Raw genomic sequence first — 18,519 nt, 5'->3', positions numbered from 1 at the left:
TCAATGAAAAGATCAAAAGCAAATAAAACAGTCGGGTTGGTTGATTGATGAGATGGAGTTTTTTACGGACTTGAAGAATACTTATAGGCCATCAAAAAGTTTAGCGTGATATTAAATCAACTATATTTAACTGAATGCGAAAGGCAACTGATGCATGAAAATATTTATATAATGGGGAAATTCGGATCATCATACATCACAGTCAATGGTACAGTCAAGAGAATCTGCTAAATTTGAGACCATCTGCACCAGCTGCGCCTAAACTGGTACCAGATCTTTTTGTATAGCCGGTGACTGATATCATGTAATGCCTTTCTGGCTGCTACTTATAATTAGTTCCATATTTTTTAGGTTAGCAACGCTCGATCGCATGTTTGGAAAGTGACCATTGAAAGATGCTGCCAGTTTCTTCAGTGCTGTATTCCTTCGCAGACTCGTGGATGACCTCCAGATCAGATATGAGATCTCTCAAAAATTGTGTCATGTACAGCTTGAGCACGAACACCAACATCTCTATGAAGTTTGCGCTGCAGTGAGACATTCTTTGCGAATATTGTCCCGCCTCTGCCTAAGTATTTTATACGCTTTGGTGACTGTTGGGTTAATTCGGATATGATGAATTAGCATTGCTAAATTGGTCCTAGTGTGTGCGTGTGTGTGTTCATCCTGAGATGGATAGGTGGGATAGGCTCCAGCTTCTTTGCGACCCTGCTCTATTTAAGGTTTGAAAATGGGTGGATAAATGGAAAAGCTGGGCAATAATGAATAACAAGTATCAACTATTCAGTATTATCTACAGAATGGGGAAATGAATTGCAGTGAGATAAATATGTTTCAAATATGATCCCACTAATGTTTACTTCTCATCGTCACTACTTTACGCCGGGGGATTTTGGGTCTTTTCATAGGCTAGAAATTAAAAGCGTTTATTATAAAGACATAACACTCATTTCGAGCATATTACAACTGCATTTTTTATTAAGTTTACACGAGGAAGTACTTTTCCAATGATTCCCGTCCTTAAAATAGAGATGAACGTGTAGCGGAACACCTCTGATAGAGAAGCTGCGAAACGTTAATTTCCGATGAGCTGCAGTTAACGGGCATTTGGACTACCTGCCGAGATTGACTACATTTAGGACTGATCTTGGTACACTGCTGACCAACTTCGATGACTGGTCACAATAAAGTTTGTATACTAAAAATAAATTAACTACCTAAAGAAAGCAAGTGGCCACTGGATAAAGAACACGAACTGCTCAGTATTTAATTTAAATTTAGGGTGGTCTACGATCCGCGTCTTGTTGTGCGCTCAGTTCTAGGTTTGTTCGTGCGCGATGGATAATTTAAAAAACCGTTGGGAAAAATAAAACTGCGCGAAAAGCTGTCATGTAGCATGTGTTCAATGGAATACTGAATTTAGCGTAGCAGATGTTTTACCAACCCTTTCTTTGATTCATCAGCAATTCTGAACCCACAGATTTCACTTCGGGTTCCTCTGCACCGACATATTAGCCACGGATTTTTTTTTTTTTTACGGAGGGCGAAATTGTGCCAGTTACAGCATTTACTAACACGCATGCTGCGTAGCCCACGTGATAAGGTTTATCATGTGACCTCCACGCGTCTTATCCATTGTCATGTGATACTACAGCGCCGTCGTGTGCATCTTTGAGCTGTGTGTAGTTGGTATTGTGATCTGTTGTAATTTCTGATACGTAAAAAGATGTTGGACAAGACGTCGTTAAACGCGGCTCCAGTGCCCGATTTTAGAGGGTAAGTTTCTTCCTTGCTGATTACAAATATAAGAATGAGTGGTTAGGTATCACGCCGACAGAAAGAACATTTAAGACGGGCCTGTGCAATAGGGGGATGTACTTGCGGACTGAAGCTCAGTTTCAAATTGAAATGCCATTTCATTATGAATGAACTGAGTCGATTATAATGCACGAGTTCGCAGATTAGCGTCACATATACATTGGGCCTATTTGTAACTGCAGGTTTTCATTTGTGATGCTTTGATAAGCATATGTGAATTGTGCCAATGTAAATACAGCGCGGAAACGGTTAAAATACCTTAAATTGCCCGTCTTGACGTTGTGTTTAAAGACATACTGGTCCCATGTCTTGCTGGTTTGCTGCTTTGCTGCTTACTCATCTGTTCCTCTTCTCTACCATGTGTCGTGGCAGTCAGTCGGACTTCACGCCATTTCCCAATCGTAACTGTCTCTGGCTGCACGTTTTTTTATAATGCGTCTATGACCTTTCTTATCTTATAACTGTTCTTATTTTTAAAATGTTGCCAATGTTTATTTTTGGGCAGCCGTCGTATTACATTTGTATTGATTAGCAGTATAAATTGTTACAAATGTACATTCGCTTAGACGTGAATTTTGACAACATTGACTATTGAAAGACGTATATTAAGCGGCCAGTGCCTTTTAAAAATAGTGCCCTGGTAAAGTTAAGGTAAATACATCTCAACACATATAATTTGGTTTTGCTGAAAGGCAGTGGGGTTCCATAGTAACCAATTATTTATGAAAAAGTCACATATTTTCATTGTCATATTTATTAATTGCCCACCACTCTGAATGAGATTAAGAAGGTATGAAACTGGACGTGTATTTATTCTTGATTAATAGCATTGTCTTCTGATGTAAGTGCACTTTTTGTTTTTCAGTATTCACTGTCACTCAGCGGTCAAAATTATAAACAGTAGTCTCTTTTGCAGTGAAAACTGGAGGAAACTGGACTTCTCAGGTTAAATCTAGGTTGAAATGAGTTTTTGCTGGTCATGGACCTGAAACAAGATCAACCTGCATGAACTGGCTTATTTATAGTAAACACCATCTCATACTGTGAGAGGCTTGCATTCATTTTGCAAAAGTACTTCATATTGAATGAGCATCTTCCATTGTACCTAATCCAGAATGGAAGTTACTCAGCAAAACATATAGAATGATGTGTGCGATAATAGGCAGTGTGGTGTAATTGTTAAGGCTTTGTTCTTCAAGCCCTGAAGTTGTGGTTTCAAATCCTGCTACTGATACAGTGTTACCATTAATTAGCAAGTCACTTTACAGTACATGCATGATGGCCAAACTGGGGACAAAACAAGGAAACATAACCAAAAGTGTCAGCCAAATAAGTAAATGTAGTCTAAATGAATTATGTCATGCTGCATTGCAAAAACCTGAATGCATTTCAAAAAGTCTTAAACAGAGGGAATTCCTTTATGGTTGTGGAAAGAAACTCTGGTTCATAGTGTAATTTTGATACAAAGACTGCTCAGATCATGTGTTGGAGTTCAGCAGTGCCTGCATGATTTTGCTCCAACCAGATGTCCATCCATCCATCCATTCTCTTCTGCTTATCTGAGATTGGGTTGCGGGGGCAGCAGCTTGAGCAGAGATACCCAGACTTCCCTCTCCCCGCCCACTTCTTCTAGCTCTTCCGGGGGAATCCGGAGGCGTTCCCAGGCCAGCCGAGAGACATAGGCCCTCCAGCATGTCCTGGATCTTCCCCGGGGCCTCCTCCCGGTTAGACGTGCCCAGAACACCTCACCTTGTTACCTTGTTATTTGAATGGCATGTTTAATCCAGCAAGTTCATAACGTCTCCTGTCATGGAATTAGTAGTAATTTGAATTTTGCCCTTTAGGTATAATTTGAAATGACTTTCACTGTGCAAGGAGCATCTTTATTTTAATTTCAGTTCTCTTTATTGTCATAAATGTATGTCAAGAAAGAAGAAGGTTCTAGAAAAGTAAACTGATTCCTTTCTTCAAATGTATTTTTATTTTTCATTAAGCACCTATTTTCAATTAGACACATATTTGGGGAATTTGTTTCTGGGATTCCCTAGTCTATATTATTGATCATACCTGCAAAATTAAAATACATAAATGAAATGAAAACTTGACAAAATGGTCAAACCAAAAGAATTTGTTTCTAATTAAGACTTTGCTTGATGCAAAAAACTGTCACCACAGCAGCCCTCCAGGATAGAAATTTAGCAAACTTCATGCAAATTGAAAATTCCAACTTAAATTGTAAGTTCTAAGCATAAAAACTAGGAATTCAAAGTATTGCTGGGCAATATGGAATAAAAATAAAAGCTAATTTTTTTAAATTTGCAGATTTTATTTATTTCAATATTTTGACATAGAACTAATTTTCAGCAACTCTTGTAGGGAAAAAAAAACAATGAGGAAGTTGTCCATATTTTTCCTAGAGTTGTTACAAGAAAGGCTGTTTTGGTTCCTTCTATTACCAACCATTGCTCTTTTTGTTTATTTTTGCTTTTAAGAAAGACATTAAAATAATACTGGCTAAATATAATGTCTACAGCAATCATAAAGAGTTTTTTATACTACTATAAGCTATTAGAATTCAGTCCCATCTCTTTGACTTCACAAATTATTTTTGGTTTCTTTGTTTACTTTCTTGTGTATGTAAATAAAATTGCATAATTGTTTGAATGATAAAAGCATTTCATAATTGTATTTATTAAGATTTTTGAAGGTGTTTTCTGCATTCATAAATTCAGCCTTTCAGTATGAACTCCACAATATCTAGCAAGAATTTTTCCACATAAAATAACAGGTTACCTTCATCGTTGGATGCCTGCTTGATAGACACAGTTACTGATAATTACCATTGGTGAACAATTGTATAAATATATCCATCCATCCATCCATTTTCTAACCCGCTGAATCCGAATAGGGTCACGGGGGTCTGCTGGAGCCAATCCCAGCCAACACAGGGCACAAGGCAGGAACCAATCCTGGGCAGGGTGCCAACCCACCGCAGGACACACACAAACACACCCACACACCAAGCACACACTAGGGCCAATTTTAGAATCGTCAATCCACCTAACCTGCATGTCTTTGGATTGTGGGAGGAAACCGGAGCGCCCGGAGGAAACCCACGCAGACACCGGGAGAACATGCAAACTCCACGCAGGGAGGACCCGGGAAGCGAACCCGGGTCTCCTAACTGCGAGGCAGCAGTGCTACCACTGCGCCACCGTGCCGCCCTATATAAATATATATAAAAATATAAATAAAAAACATCTGGTCTGCTGTCAACAGGTGAGCACTTGGCATACTTGAGAATGTCGTATGCATTTATCCAAGGTACCAATTTCTAACTTTATATACACAAAACCCATGTGATTAGTGTAGCAATGAAGTATGTTCTGTGTCGTTATTACGCACTCTCCAAAAGAACATCTAGTTAAAGGAGTCTTTTATTGCTGGTTTAGAACAAGTATGCTGGATAAACAGTGAATCTTCAAAAAATAACAGTGTTAAGGCAAGAAGTGTGACAGAACAGAGTTAGGCATTGCAGTCAAGATTTGCACACGCATAAGTTAACCTATCAGGGTGGATACATTTCCAGTTTGGCTACTTTGGCCACCAACAAGGAATCTTTGAAACTGCTGCTTTCAAGTTAAATATAAAGTTCTACAGTATCTAAAATATGGCAAGATTAGCTGTAGCAGCTGTCTACTGATTGTTGTAATTTAGGCATTTTCTAGTGGAGGGTAACCTTTTGAGATGTACTGAAACTGCCCTTTTCATACTAGAGATCCAGTAAGCATTTAGGATATTCCTTGCAAAACAGAATTGCTGCTGAAAATAAGAGTAGTTCTGTTTTAATTCAACAAAGGTTTAAAATGTAATTTAGGCTATTTTTTTTTTAAATATTAAACTAAATTTACGGTATTTTAATGAAAATTACTCAACAGTAATAGACGATTCAGCTTGTAAGGTCAACTTTGATCTTGGTGATCACAGATGAAGTTTCACCAAAATCAAAAATGGTGCTGCAAAGGCCGTCTGTTGAATTAAAATAGAACGAGACCCAAAGCTCGCTGCAGAACTTGTTCAGTGCCATAATGACCAATGGATCAGTGAGTTTCATGTTGGGTGATTAAGGAGGCTATGAAAGTACATGTATCACATCTTGAGCCAGGATTGATTAAGACTATTGCCTATAAGCACTGTTGTTGCTCCCTTTACTTGTATGCTAACAGTCTTACAATTTGTAATTACTGTATTTTAAAAGCAGTCACTAAAAGTAACATTTTGCACCAGTTTGTGTCACATACTACAATTTAGTAAACAAGTATTTTAAATGCTGTCCGTTTTGTTTTCTCAAAAATACCAGAATAAACTATGTATAAAGTGGAGAATAAAAAGTTTTAGTACTTTACTTTTCACTTGGCCAGGAATGCATTATCACTGTAACAGAAAATGTAAATATGTTTGATTTGTAAATTGGAAGTCTCTTTCCATTTTGCACATATGAGTTACACAAATAAAATACTTTATTTAGATGCATTTTTAAATATAAATATAACCACATCTTACTTAAAATATCTAGGACACTTAATACAGTATATTTACGCATTCTAGTTACATTAATGAGTAACTACTACTCAGATGTTTTTGCTCATCATATTGATTTTATTTAAATTAATGTCTGACATAAAGTCTAACCGTGATCCTAAATCAATCCTGGGAACTTTTATGTGTTAAGATATTGAATCAATATACTTGAACAACTTGTGTGTCTTAAGTTTCATTTGTCAGATTATCCAGTTAATGTCGTATGTGATCAGTCACAAATTCAATTTGTATCTCTATTATGGGAGTTGTCTCATCTCGTCTTCCAAAACAGCTTTTAGTGGTGAAGGTCACAGAGTATGGGAGTTGTGGTTTTACTAAGCTTCTAATACAGACCAACATTTTTTGTTTTGTTTCCATGTTTAAGTTCAATTCTTTATAATCTACATTTGAAATTGAAGATTTAATGCTAAATTTACACTATAACTGATTTAAAGCAAACAATGAAAGTAGTCCATAAATAGGGTGCCATTTACACTGTTTTAAGCGTCTGAACTGAAGACAACCCCCCTTTCCATTCATGGGTGAAGAATTCTGTTTTCAGTTCAGAAACACAATCCTCTGTGAAGGGCTTCTTGTTTGTGGACTACTTCAATTACCTGAAGGTATTTTTTACTAGTATTTTAGATTGGTTGAACTAACATGTAGACTATGCAAAACAAGTAAAAGATTTTTTTATGAATGTTCCTGATATTGCTTGCTATTGTCAAGTGCTGGTTACCATAGGCCCCTGTTGTATTAGCATTAACTCAATTCTCCACAAAAACATGAGGTTATTTTTTTCTTGGTCATCACTACAAATTACATGGAATAAGAAAATTATAAACAATATTACTCTTTTAAGTTGACAGGCTGAACAGGAGTCAAAAGAAGCAAAACAAGTCTTCATACCAGTGGCCTTGTCTCTAGTAGTCCCAGCAATGTTTTCTTATAAAATGAGGAATTCCATATGTGTAGACCGAAGTGCAGATACAGCATGGCAGCCTATATAAATCCTAGTTGAGTCTGTAATATTCTGAGATATCTTAAGGTAGTGAAAAACATCTCTGTGTAGTTGGCACTCAACTTTAGTCTCCTGTTAATGCAATATAGGTTAATGTGAAATATGGTTTGCATTGTGCAATGTCAAAAATTGTTATGGGCAAAGAAATTTGATAAATCTACAAGGGTCATTTTGGTGATTCAGACCAGGACTGGTACATTTTTACATGATAAAATTCAGTACTTTAAGCAATGATAAATCTTTGCACATTTTTGAAATTTACCATATAATGCATGATCATTCCCCATCAAAGTATTTCCAGTTAATAGCTTAACATTGTCAGAAGAAGCCATAATTGGAACTTCGTCCAAAGAGTAGATCGCATTACATGGAATACATGCAACAATCAGAGCGGTGAATGCTCTGAAGCCTATGGTTGTGTTGTCTCTAATTTGGGATTGTCATTATTCATTAGCATGTTTAAACAGCTTGAGGTTTGAAAATGATTATAATGCATATGTCTGGTCTGCGAACATGTTCTTGTTCACTCGGGGTAGCCATTAGGAATGATAGGGGTTTTTCTTAACATAAATTAATCATAAAGTGACTAGCCTTCGATAGAAAGGTCTAATATACAGTACTTTTATTTAAAAATATACTATGAAAATTGCAACTGGAATGGTTTTTATGTTAGTAGCGATAGTGCTGGCTGTTTAACGATTAACACATTTTAATCAAAAGCTTTCTCATACCTACATAATCTGCAATGGGACTAAAAAGTTGTTCTGAATGCATGTTTGTTGCACATACTGAAAAAATATTTTCAAGTGACCTTGGCCATTAATGGACTGTGGCCTTTGTTGTTACAGGAGCATCCTCTTTTCCATCTGTCACTCCCTCCTGAAAATAATTTCAGCAGCTGTCAAATGTGCTTATGGATGTGTTGTTCTTCTGCAGATGCTTAATAAAAATCAGAAAAGTTCCTTCTCCTCCAGGTTACAGCTGACTTCATACTCAAGTTGTTGCAGGATTCAACTTTTCATGTCTTGTGCAAGTCCCACTATGGGTGATTTTGAAGATGGCAGTTAGCCTTTGGGTTGAGGTGACTGACTCTGATGCACTGATGACTTGGCGTATGAGGATTGGATGAGCTTTTATCATGCACTAGAACTTGTCTAATGGCTGAGGCTGCTCACGTATTTGCTCAGCTATCCTTTGTTTAAACACTCAATGAGGAGCACAATATAGTTTATATGGGAAAAAAAATGTTAAAAATTACTTTAGTATTATTCTTTATTTTAAAATTGCTCAAATATGCAAAATACTTTTCCAGAATTAAAAAATGCAGTATAAACTTCGATGAATAAATAGTCTCTCATTTGACCAAAAGAATTCATCTATGGCTAATTCAAAATTCTGACAGCATGTGTAATATTTTCTGTGTTGTGCATTGTAAAGGCAAGTCATTTTTGTGCTATTTAGTTGACAGTCTGATAGCACTTTATTCAGCACTTGTGGTATATTTTCCACTGATGACTCTCTGGCAAGATGCTGACTGGAACACACTTCTTTTCCATCTTCCACTGTAGGGTAATAATAGGATGTCCTACACTTGTATGACAATGCATTTCAGCACTCTGCCACATATTTTATATGCTCCAACGACAATGTGCTTATAATGAATGCTTTCAATATTGCATTCAAAAATCTCAGATACAGAGCTTTATTTTCTACCAGCCATATTGATCTCTGATTCCATCTCAGGCACAAACAATTTTAGACAAAATTTTGCTACCCGTAGGACTGAAAAGATCAAATATCAGAGAACAGAATCTGCTGTCTTCTGACAGGTGTGATCACAAGGGCTTAGGAAGAACATGGCTCTTAGGCTTGAAAATGACAGAGACAGCATCTTAGATTAAGAACAATATATATACATTATATAAACCAGTTTATCCAGAGAAGGATCACAGGAAACTTGGAGCCTACCCCAGCAGGTTCGGATGCAAGGCAGGAAAAATCCCTGGTATGCAATATGTATGATATGGCTGATGGTAAGAACAAAAAGAATATGATATTTCAACTATTTTGAGAGACATTGAAAAAATGGGGACAGATATTTTAAAACATAATTCTGCTGTTGGATTATTTTCACAGTATCTGGTATTAAGAATGATGAATATTAACTAAAAAAGATAAATTAATAAATATAGCAAATACAAAAGCACATTAGTATGTTTAGCTTTTTATCTCATGGCAGACTCTCTTGACCTACCTACCTATAGTGCAGTAGAGACGTTGCCAACTCAGGAATTTTACAAAGTTTGTATCTCTTCGTTGTTAAAAGGCATATTTAAAGCAAAAGTGATTGGTCAGCAACAATATGCTGATCTTGTATGATGACCTTGTCAGTCTCTCGATCAGTGCCGTTTTATTTTCAAAAATCGGGAGTGGTCTCCCCTCGACTTTCTTGTGTACTCGGATATGGAGATGGATATTTAAAGAATAAACCACAAGACAATGATTTTTCTGTCCCTATTGTAAAGTTTTTGTTGACCACCACATTCCAGTTTCTGGCGTTTTAACTACATCTTGATTTACAACAAGTGCAAAGAAAGGCAGCACGTAAATCGCTTTCTATTCCACACACTTTACGCGTATATTCAGCTCGCTCTGTCATCGCAAATGCTGTGTGGTGGATGACTTTCAGTTTTAGAGTTAAAAGTTATAAGGTTTAAAAACTAACAGCAAGAATATTCATTCAAAAATTAAAACTAAAATTATTTTAGTATATTATTTTATTTCAGTTAGTCTTTTCAGCTACTTTAATACTTTCATTTAGTTTTAGTTTTTCATTTTGGTTTTGTTAATTTTATTTCAATTTACGAAAATGTTTTTTTAATAATAGTTTCAGTTTTGATTTGAGTTTTCGTTAACTATAATAACCTTGTTGAGTACTGAGTAAAGGATCTGAATACTTGTATCAATTTCAGTTTTTTTTTTTTAATAAATACACAAACATTTTGAACATCTTGTTTTTGATTTGTAATTCTAGGGTATTGAGAATTGCTTGATGAGAAAAAACATTAACGGATTTTAGCATAAGGCTGCAACATAAAATGTGTCATGTGAAGGGGTCTGAATATTTACTGAAGGCACAGTGACATGGTGGTAAAGCAAAATAAACTTGAAAATAAGATTTTAATTTGTTTCTTTAATGAAATGCATTAATGGTTTTTGAGGTAACCAACATCTACTCTGTTTAATTGTGTTCATATGCCTGTTTCTGTAAAAAAAAAAAATCTATAAGAACATTAGTTCCTTTAATAAATGTTGGTTCACAGACATGCATTAGCGTTTATATATGTGACATGGGCTCCTTGTATATTAGTTGCATCTTAAATGGCTGAATGACAATTTATGAGAATAAACAGATCAGGAAAAACATGCCTCTACTATAACAATAATACAATAAAATCATCTTTTTGTTACATTTAGCATTTTCTTTATGGAAAGACTGAACATCATATTAGAAGTTGGTTTTCTTTGTATCTTTCTCCTTCTCCACCTTATATTCATTATCTGTTTTCTCCCTCTCCCTTTACAGAAACGATGGCTCTCTAATATCAGCATTGAAAACACTCTTATTCTTCACAGTTTTAATGATCACGCTACCAATAGGACTGTACTTTGCATCAAAAGCTTATTTATTTGAAGGTATTTTTTGTTTCAATTCATGTGCCAGAAACAAGTGTAAATGTTATGAAAAATGTTTTTTTTTATTCAACAATTATGCTTGAACATTAAACATTAACTAACTGTAAGTGTTACATTTTTATTTTAATCCTCTGCAATTTTAGAGATTAAAAATTAGAGCAGGGCTCTCTGACAATTTTGAATAGCTTGTTCTAAATGTCTGTCTAGCTACTGTACTTTGAAGTGCAAATGTTTCATTTTTTTGAAGCTTACGAGAATATTTTTAATGATGACTTGGGTATTTGCATGTAAATATATGCATTTGGTTCTTATGCTGACACATTGCTTCAGGAAGAAAACAGCGTTTATTAAAAGAACAAGAAATAAATTTTTTTTTTTACTCTCATTCTAGGTACATTGGGGATGTCCAGTAGCGACAGTTACTTCTATGCTGCGATTGTAGCAGTAGTTGCTGTTCATATGGTCCTGGCAATGTTTGTATATGTGGCTTGGAATGAAGGGTCTCGTCAATGGAGAGAAGGCAAACAGGACTAAGGTCTCAGATTTTGTTTGTTCTGCTTTTTACATTTGTCCCACTCCCAGCCCCACCTCAAGTTGTTTCTTTTTGCCTTCATACTGAAGTTTCATCAAGAAATGGTAAATCCTGCAGAGATCTTCTGAAAAAATGAGACCTGAGTTTTGTAACCAGACAATCATGAGATATGAGAAGGTTCCCAGTGTAATGCAAGTAATTGAATGGAAATTGTCCATCATTGGCTTATTTAGTGTTGGCTCATCTAATACATCAGAGTTGCCACCATAGCTGTGTAATTTAAATGAGGAGGAGGTTGGACTCATTGTGATAATTGAAACATAATACAACAGTAGTTGTTTGATATTTATTATTATTTTTTTTGTTTTTGTACACCACTCTTTTTGCTTAACATTTAAATATCAAATTGGAAAGATAACTATTTTTATGTACTTCAGGGTCAGAAGAGTTAACTGAGCTGCTCATCATTGCTCTGCTCATTTATTGATCAGATATATATGATGTAATTTGCAATAAAACATTTTTATTTACTGAGGAGTTTTTTTTTGTTATTGTTGTAGGGGGCAGTGTGAGTAAAAAATACACTACTTTGGCTTTCATTTTTGTGAATGTAATAAGCCATCTTAATACATTAGTGGTGTTGTAAGATGGTGATGTGCAAATTAACATGTATTTTAATTCTAAAAAATCCTAAAATTAATTTTACATCCTTATGTGCTGAAGTCCAGATAACATGCAATACTGTCTCCCAACAGTAGGTGGAGGTGGTTCCAATGTTAAGCAAGATCTTAGTATTAAATAAATTAAAGGCACAGATTTAGCTCAAACTGCATGGATATTTTACATAGCTGGAATATACACAGGTCATCCAGGTTTTTGCAATATACAGCCTAAAAAACGAATTCCTCCCAAGTAGCATATCAAATAAGTCTTTTTACTGGTACCTGTTATCTCCGACACTTCCATTTCATACAAGTCGAAGTGTGGTTGTTTATACAGCTTAGGCATTGTATTACATACGTGGTGACATCAGAAGTTTTTAAAACGTTTGTGTAGTTGCAAATAAAAAAACAAACTCTTGTGGTTTAGCTAAGTTATTGACTAGTGTGTTTTATTAATCCAGTTGCTGTATTGTGCATTTTTTAAGACATATTTTGGACAATTGTGTAAATATTATTTTAATAATTGTACCAATCAGACATGAGCTGTGTTTCTTGTTTATATCAACTGTCTTAACCAACCAACTAGAGCCACATAAATAGATTTTTTTCATTATTATTTTGCGGTAATTACCATATAAAATGTAATTTGCTATCTCATTTTCCTTCTTATATTTGCCTCCTGTGAATTGTTTAATATTTGTTTTATTTGCAATTTGTAAACACTACATTGAAGTCCTTGTTTATGCTTATACTTTCTGTAAAAAAAATAAAGAATTGCAGTAACTCATTATACAAAACTGTATAGAACTGGGGAGAGAGCTGACATACAGTAGTATTAATAGATGTCTGTCAGTCAAACAGTTCTTAACTTGACGTGGGTCTTACAGCTAAGGACGGTCTGGTGAACAACATTTTCTTCATTGTAGCTGCATTTGTTGAGAGTTTCCAAAATACTACAAAATGCAGCTACCAGAAAGGTTTAAGCAATTAGTGTGGCTCATGTACAAAAAAAAGTCTACAGTCTGAGTGACTTTGTTTTAAAAGATTTAATGGAATTCAAAGCAAACGGGGCATACAGAAAAATAAAGAAGAAAGTTGGCAATACACACAAAGAAGAAAAAACTTGTCTATGGTGTTTCATTTTAGGCTTAGTGTCCTTTCCTAAAGCTGCTGTATGCTATTACATGCGAGAAGACCTAGGTTTAACATATGTACATAACATATGCATGTAACGGTCAGAAAGCTACATGCCTTTATACATTTCTGTCTAACAGTTTGTTTCTGTCTAGCTGTCTACCTACAATCTTGAGATCATTCTTTTGTCACACCAGTGATATAGCTTAACATTCCATAAACACGTTAGCTTATAGAAGGCAGAGTGGCTTATTATCTGTGCAGTTATGTGAAATTTGCATTCTTTTGAAATTAAGCAAAAACTTGTGTAAATTTACCATTAACTTGGTAGGTTTTCTATTACACTCTCACACACCAAACCTAAGCTATACTCTACATATCTGCTGCACTGTAATATATACTGTATATTTTTATATTCTACTGTATCAAATGTAGCCAAAAGTATTTTTTTTACAACTGTGATGGCTATAGAGGGAAAACAGCCGTAATGTTAATGAAAATCATAACTGGATATGCATCTCCACCACTATCTTTAACTTGGTTTTTATATGTGTGGCTTGAGGTAACCTGAGGTTGCTGCTGGAAACTGGGTAGATCTGGTCAAGTTCTGTGATACAGATTATCACTCAGAATTCAACTTAAGGTTAAAGTGTGTATTACTGATGACTGTTGCCATAATTCTGATAACATGTATTAATGTGTGATACTTCAAAGTAAATTGGTGTGTAGTCTAGGGGAATACAGTGCATCCGGAAAGTATTCACAGCGTATCACTTTTTCCACATTTTGTTATGTTACAGCCTTATTCCAAAATAGATTAAATTCATTTTTTCCTCAGAATTCTACACACAACACCCCATAATGACAACGTGAAAAAAGTTTACTTGAGGTTTTTGCAAATTAATTAAAATAAAAAAACTGAGAAATCACATGTACATAAGTATTCACAGCCTTTGCTCAATATTTTGTCGATGCACCTTTGGCAGCAATTATAGTCTCAAGTCTTTTTGAATATGATGCCACAAGCTTGGCATGCCTATCCTTGGCCAGTTTCTCCCATTCCTCTATGCAGCGCCTCTCAAGCTCCATCAGGTTGGATGTTAAGCGTCGGTGCACAGCCATTTTAAGATCTCTCCAGAGATGTTCAATCAGATTCAAATCTGGGCTCTGGCTGGGCCACTCAAGGACATTCACAGAGTTGTCCTGAAGCCACTCCTTTGGTATCTTGGCTGTGTGCTTAGGGTCGTTGTCCTGCTGAAAGATGAACCGTCGCTCCAGTCTGAGGTCAAGAGTGCTCTGGAGCAGGTTTTCATCCAGGATGTCTCTGTACATTGCTGCAGTCATCTTTCCCTTTATCCTGACTAGTCTCCCAGTTCCTGCCGCAGAAAAACTTCCCCACAGCATGATGCTGCCACCACCATGCTTCACTGTAGGGATAGTATTGGCCTGGTGATGAGCGGTGCCTGGTTTCCTCCAAACGTGACTTGTGGCATTCACACCAAAGAGTTCAATCTTTGTCTCATCAGACCAGAGAATTTTGTTTCTCATGGTCTGAGAATCCTTCAGGTGCCTTTTGGCAAACTCCAGGTGGGCTTCCATGTGCCTTTTACTAAGGAGTGGCTTCCGTCTGGCCACTCTACCATACAGGCCTGATAGATGGATTGCTGCAGAGATGGTTGTCCTTCTGGAAGGTTCTCCTCTCTCCACAGAGGACCTCTGGAGCTCTGACAGAGTGACCATCGGGTTCTTGGTTACCTCCCTGACTAAGGCCCTTCTCCCCCGATAGCTCAGTTTAGATGGCCGGCCAGCTCTAGGAAGAGTCCTGGTGGTTTCGAATTTCTTCCACTTATGGATGATGAAGGCCACTGTGCTCATTGGGACCTTCAAAGCAGCAGAACTTTTTCTGTAACCTTCCCCAGATTTCTGCCTCCAGACAATCCTGTCTCGGAGGTCTACTGACAATTCCTTTGACTTCATGCTTGGTTTGTGCTCTGACATGAACTGTCAACTGTGGGACCGTATATAGACAGATGTGTGCCTTTTCAAATCATGTCCAATAAACTGAATTTACCACTGGTGGACTCCAATTAAGCCAAACATCTCAGGGATGATCAGGGGATACAGGATGCACCTGAGCTCAATTTTGAGCTTCATAGCAAAGGCTGTGAATACTTATGTACATGTGCTTTCTCAATTTTTTTATTTTTAATAAATTTGCAAAAATCTCAAGTAATAAAAAATAATTTAATCCATTTTGGAATAAGGCTGTAACATAAAATGTGGAAAAAGTGATGTGCTGTGAATACTTTCCAGATGCACTGTATATACATGCAGAATCATACTGTGTTAATGTAAAAAACAAAAGGGACATTTTTCACTATAACTTGTCCTCTGTTTTTTCTATAAATGGCTACTGAATGCAGTAAAAATTGTTGGGAGAAATGTTAGATGAAAGAGGCTATTGCAATAAAAATTAGACAAGGACGTAAGAACTTGCAAAAAGGAATCGTATCTACAGTTCTCTTCTAGAAAAACAGTCACATAAAGGACTCGCATTGCCTGTTTTTGCTTAATTTGTTGCCAGTCTCCACCTTTTGCTTCTTGCAGAAGTGGTGGCACTTTTGTGTCAAAAGCTTTTGTTTTCTGTCTCTCACAGAGATCTACTGTACCTTCAACATTATTCAGGCTCCATCATTTTTTTTACATTTTATTATGTTGCAGCCTTGTGCTAAAATCATAAAAAAATTTCTCTCATTCAGCCACACTTACTACCCTAGAGTGATAAAGAAAAAATTGAAATTTTGCAAATTTCTTAAAAACAAAAACCTGAACCATCTTATTGGCACACGTATACAGACTTTTCTTTGAAGCACCTTTGGCAGCAATCATAGCCTGTAGTTTCCTTGGTTATGACATGACAGATATTGCACACTTGGATTTAGGGATTTTTTTGCAATTTTTTTCTCTGTAGATCTTTTCAAGCTCTGGCAGGCTGGATGGAGATGGCTCAGCTGAGTCGAACGCTTTATGAAAATCAACAAAGACTGCAAAGAAACTCTGTCGATATTTGCGTTTGCACTCCATGAGAACCCTAAGTGCCAGAATGCGGTCGATTGTAGACTTCATAGGTGTAAAAACAGATTGCTCTGGTCGAGGGTAAGTGAACAAGTGATCACGGATCCTATTGAGGACGACCCTAGCAAGTACCTTACCCAGCACAGACAGCAGTGTTAACCCCCTGTAGTTTTACCGCAATCCAGGCTATCACACTTCCCTTTCCAGATAGGGATGACAAGACCTGTTTTCCAGTCATTGTCCCAAATGGAAGCAAAGGTTGCTTGCAATGCCAGTAGGACAGCCTTACCTCCAGCCTGGAGAAGTTCACCCTGGATCTCTGTAGCCTTCCCTACCCACAGTTGGTTCCCACCTGTACAATCTCAGCGAGATTGGGAGGGTCACAGCTAATTGGAGGATGTGCCTCAAGAACTGTTATGTTATCTGGTATGATTTTGCTCTAGGAGATAACTTGCCTTACTTTAATTAAAAGGGGAGAAAATAAATTGGTGAGGAAAAAAGTACAACTGTATATACGGTGTCTTCAAAAAGTATTCAGACCCATTCACTATTTACAGATACTTTACGGGATCCCCTCAAGGTTGCTGGATATCATGGCCGGCCTGTACACTGGTACTATGAGTGCAGTACAGAGTGGAGGCAGAACCTCTATATTTTTCCCAGTGTGTGCTTGGTGTGTGGGTGTGTTTGTGTGTCCTGCGGTGGGTTGGCACCCTACCCAGGATTGGTTCCTGCCTTGTGCCCTGTGTTGGCTGGGATTGGCTCCAGCAGACCCTCGTGACCCTGTGTTCGGATTCAGCGGGTTAGACAATGGATGGATGGATTCTAGGGTTCGTCAGAGGTGTGTTTTTGCTCCTAATGTGTTCAGTGCTTGCATGGACTGGGTGTGCAAGGTCGTGGGGTTCAGCAGCTATGGGGCAGCTGTTAGTGAAGAAAGATTCAGTGATCTTGACTTTGCTGATGAGGCTGTGATCTTCACAGAGACAATGGAGGCTCTGATCAGGGCTATTTGAGAGACTGAGCAAGGAGTCTGAGTGTCTGGGCTTGTGAGTGTCCTGGATAAAAACCAAGATCCAGGCCATTAATTACCACTTAGGCACAGCCATCAGCAGTGTGTCTGTTTGCGGAGAGTGTCTACCTTGTTGAGAGGTTTACTTACCTCGACAGCAACATTCAGGTCTCTGGTGACTTATCCTATGCATCAGTAAATGGGTTGGGAGAGCATGTGAGGTCATGAGGTCGCTGGAAAGGGGTGTGTGACGCTCCTGATATCTATGCTAAAGGACAAAGGTCCAGGTCATTAGAGTCCTGGTGCTTCCCGTCTTGCTATATGGTTGTGAGACATGGATGTTATCCAGTGACCTGAGATGTAGACTGGACTCCTGTTGTACTCTATCTCTTCTGAGAATTCTTAGGTACTGCTGGTTTGACTTTGTGTCGAATGAGCAGTTGCTCATGGAGTCCCGAATGAGGCACGTTACCTGTGTTGTGAGGGAGTATCAGTTATGGCATTATGGCCATGTGGCACGATACCCTGAAAGTGATCCAGCTAACAAGATCCTCATTGTTGAGGACCCGAGTGGCTGGACCAGGCCATGGGGACACCCACATTAACACCTGGCTGTGGCAGATAGAGGATTATTTCCAGTGGGTGGGACTGGACCACGTGTCTGCCTGGGGAGTTGCCAACTGGGATCCCGAGTGGTTTTGTTGTGTGGTAGGTGTGGCAACGTGCTGTACCAGTGCATGCTCCTCAACCTGACCTGATTAACTGTAACCATGTTATATATTTTCAAACATTTTTAACATGTTTAAATTCAGAATACATGAATATCAAGTAAAACTTTAGGGGAATCAGCAGGTAGTGCTGTGTCTTCTTTCATGTGAGCCACTTTGGCTTGGAATGTGAAAGAGAAATAAAACGCAGTGTCCTTTAAAAGTAATGATACAGTGAAGTTAAATCTGTTGATTTACTTTATTCTCATGTAATTCAGATCTAA

At 37.3% G+C, this 18,519-nt stretch overlaps 1 protein-coding gene across 1 annotated transcript; it reads left to right on the top strand.

The window, feature by feature from the left end:
- Positions 1–1,630: 1,630 nt before the first annotated feature.
- On the top strand, positions 1,631–12,185 carry vma21 (vacuolar ATPase assembly factor VMA21). The gene is made up of 3 exons (XM_039766289.1): positions 1,631–1,776; positions 11,007–11,116; positions 11,508–12,185. The coding sequence occupies exons 1-3, from the start codon at positions 1,727–1,729 to the stop codon at positions 11,648–11,650; spliced, it is 303 nt and encodes a 100-aa protein (XP_039622223.1). The 5' UTR covers positions 1,631–1,726; the 3' UTR covers positions 11,651–12,185.
- The last annotated feature ends 6,334 nt before the right edge of the window (positions 12,186–18,519 follow it).

Source organism: Polypterus senegalus, chromosome 10 (genome assembly GCF_016835505.1).
Source record: "Polypterus senegalus isolate Bchr_013 chromosome 10, ASM1683550v1, whole genome shotgun sequence".
NCBI classification, from domain to species: domain Eukaryota; kingdom Metazoa; phylum Chordata; class Cladistia; order Polypteriformes; family Polypteridae; genus Polypterus; species Polypterus senegalus.
Note: the sequence above shows the minus strand (reverse complement) of the source record. Positions and strands in the feature narration are given on the sequence as shown.